This window comes from Mus caroli, chromosome 9 (genome assembly GCF_900094665.2).
Source record: "Mus caroli chromosome 9, CAROLI_EIJ_v1.1, whole genome shotgun sequence".
Classification (NCBI taxonomy): Eukaryota; Metazoa; Chordata; class Mammalia; order Rodentia; family Muridae; genus Mus; species Mus caroli.
The window spans coordinates 92,224,016-92,225,898 of NC_034578.1; the positions used below are offsets into that span (position 1 = coordinate 92,224,016).

The window sequence follows — 1,883 nt, forward strand, 5'->3', positions numbered from 1 at the left end:
TAGGAATGAAGGCTATGCATTGCAGGCAGCTTCAGGCATGGTTTACATAAGTACCATTTTTTCCCCCAAGTCTAGTACAAATGGAATAAACGCATCCAAATGAGAATTTATAATTTTCTGGTTAATTCCTGTATGGATACATGTATATATATATGTATGTATATAGATGCCATGCACATGAATGGAAGTTAGAGATGAGAGTTGGGGGCGGAGAGATGGCTCAGCAGTTAAAAGCACTGACTGTTCTTCCAGAGGTCCTGAGTTCAATTCTCAGCAACCACATGGTGGCTCACAGCCACCTGTAATGGGATTTGGCACCCTCTTCTGGTGTGCCTATAGACAGCTACACTGTACTTATATACATAAAATAAAAAATAACCAAATGGAAAAGCCATTTCCTTCCAGCTCTCTATTACTTTAAGGTCTATGTTTGGTATTAAAATGTAAAATAAGATAATTATAAGTTCTATCAGTATAAACTAGTATAATTAGGTTTTCACTGGTTTTCCATATGTTCTAATCTCTTGTATTATTTAACTTACCTGAACTTCTGAATTTGAGTCAATAGGCTGCAGTGAAAACCAAGTTTCTTTACCACTATGACTGCACAAGTCTTCTTTTTTGATGGCTACTTTTCCTACAGAAAATAAATAAAATGATGAGAAACCATAGTTTATATAACCTCATGGTTCATAAGCATTGTTATATATTTTACAGAAAATACTTTAATTTGTATGTGCTGATATAAAAATCCACCGTTACTCCTTNTTTTGAAACTGGATGTTGCTACGTAGCCCTGGCTAGCCTGGTACTTGCGATTTAGCCCAAGATAGACCTAAACTCATGNTAATCCTCCTGCTTCAGTCTTCTGAGTGCTGAGATTACAGAATTTAAAAATTTGTTTCTATAAAGTTTGTTTTCTCCTATANCTTAAAGAAGAAATGNCCTGTTTCTGCTTGCCCACTGGAAGACCCCTTGTGGGTCATTCTGAATCAGGGCATTAGAAGAACTCAGCTGGACTTAATGTAACTATGTTATGTTAGCACTTCCTCAGATTAATATTCAGGATAAAAAAACAGAATCTAAATGGCAATGCTATATAATTTTCCAGGTTGTGCAGCACTGTAGATGAAGTGCATGTGCTGTTAATTCTGAGCAGTAACACCTGCATTTAATAAGAAGTTATATGCTCCAGTTAAGTGAAAGGGCGAACAGTATCTCACCTATCACTAACAAATGTGAAAAGTACCTCAAAGATCATTTTATCAAACATTACTAAGCCAGCGCTACTGCTTTAGCCATCAAAGCTGCTCCCTAAAGCGCTTGTGTCTCAGGGAAAGAGGAAGTATGGCGAACAAAGGAGGATGAAAGGAGAGAAGCAGCAGACAATCTTCAGATGAAGCCTAGTGTGCGGGTGCAAAGCCCTTCCTTCCTCGATTTGATGCGAGCCCTGGGAAGCATCGCTTTGCATGTGACCAACCATTCAAAGACCGCACAAAAGCTCCAACAAAGGAGACACAGGNCAGTCTAAGACTAATTCACTTCTTTCCTGGTTTTAAAAATACTTTCCTTTTAAGTATCCCAACTGTAGGTTATGCCCTTTTTTTTTTTATTTTATTAGATATTTTCCTTATTTACATTTCAAATGTTATCCCCTTTCCTGGTTTCCCTTCCAAAAAACCCCAGCTCACCAACCCCCCACTCCTGCATCCTGGCCCTGGCATTCCCCTATACTGGGGCACAGAACCTTCACAGGACCAAGGGCCTCTCCTTCCACTGATGACCAACTAGGCCATCCTCTGCTACATATGCAGCTGGAGCTATGAGTCCCACCATGTGTTTTCTTTGGTTGGTGGTTTATTCCCTGGGAGATCTGGGGGTAC

At 39.5% G+C, this 1,883-nt stretch overlaps 1 protein-coding gene across 1 annotated transcript in view; it reads right to left on the reverse strand.

Annotated features, from left to right (window-relative positions):
- The window catches only part of Rasa2 (RAS p21 protein activator 2), a 72,896-nt gene that overhangs the window by 62,341 nt on the left and 8,672 nt on the right, over nucleotides 1-1,883 (reverse strand). The window contains exon 3 of the mRNA XM_021172317.2: nucleotides 543-637. Within this exon, the coding sequence (XP_021027976.1) occupies nucleotides 543-637 (95 nt within the window). The remainder of the gene's footprint in view (nucleotides 1-542; nucleotides 638-1,883) is intronic.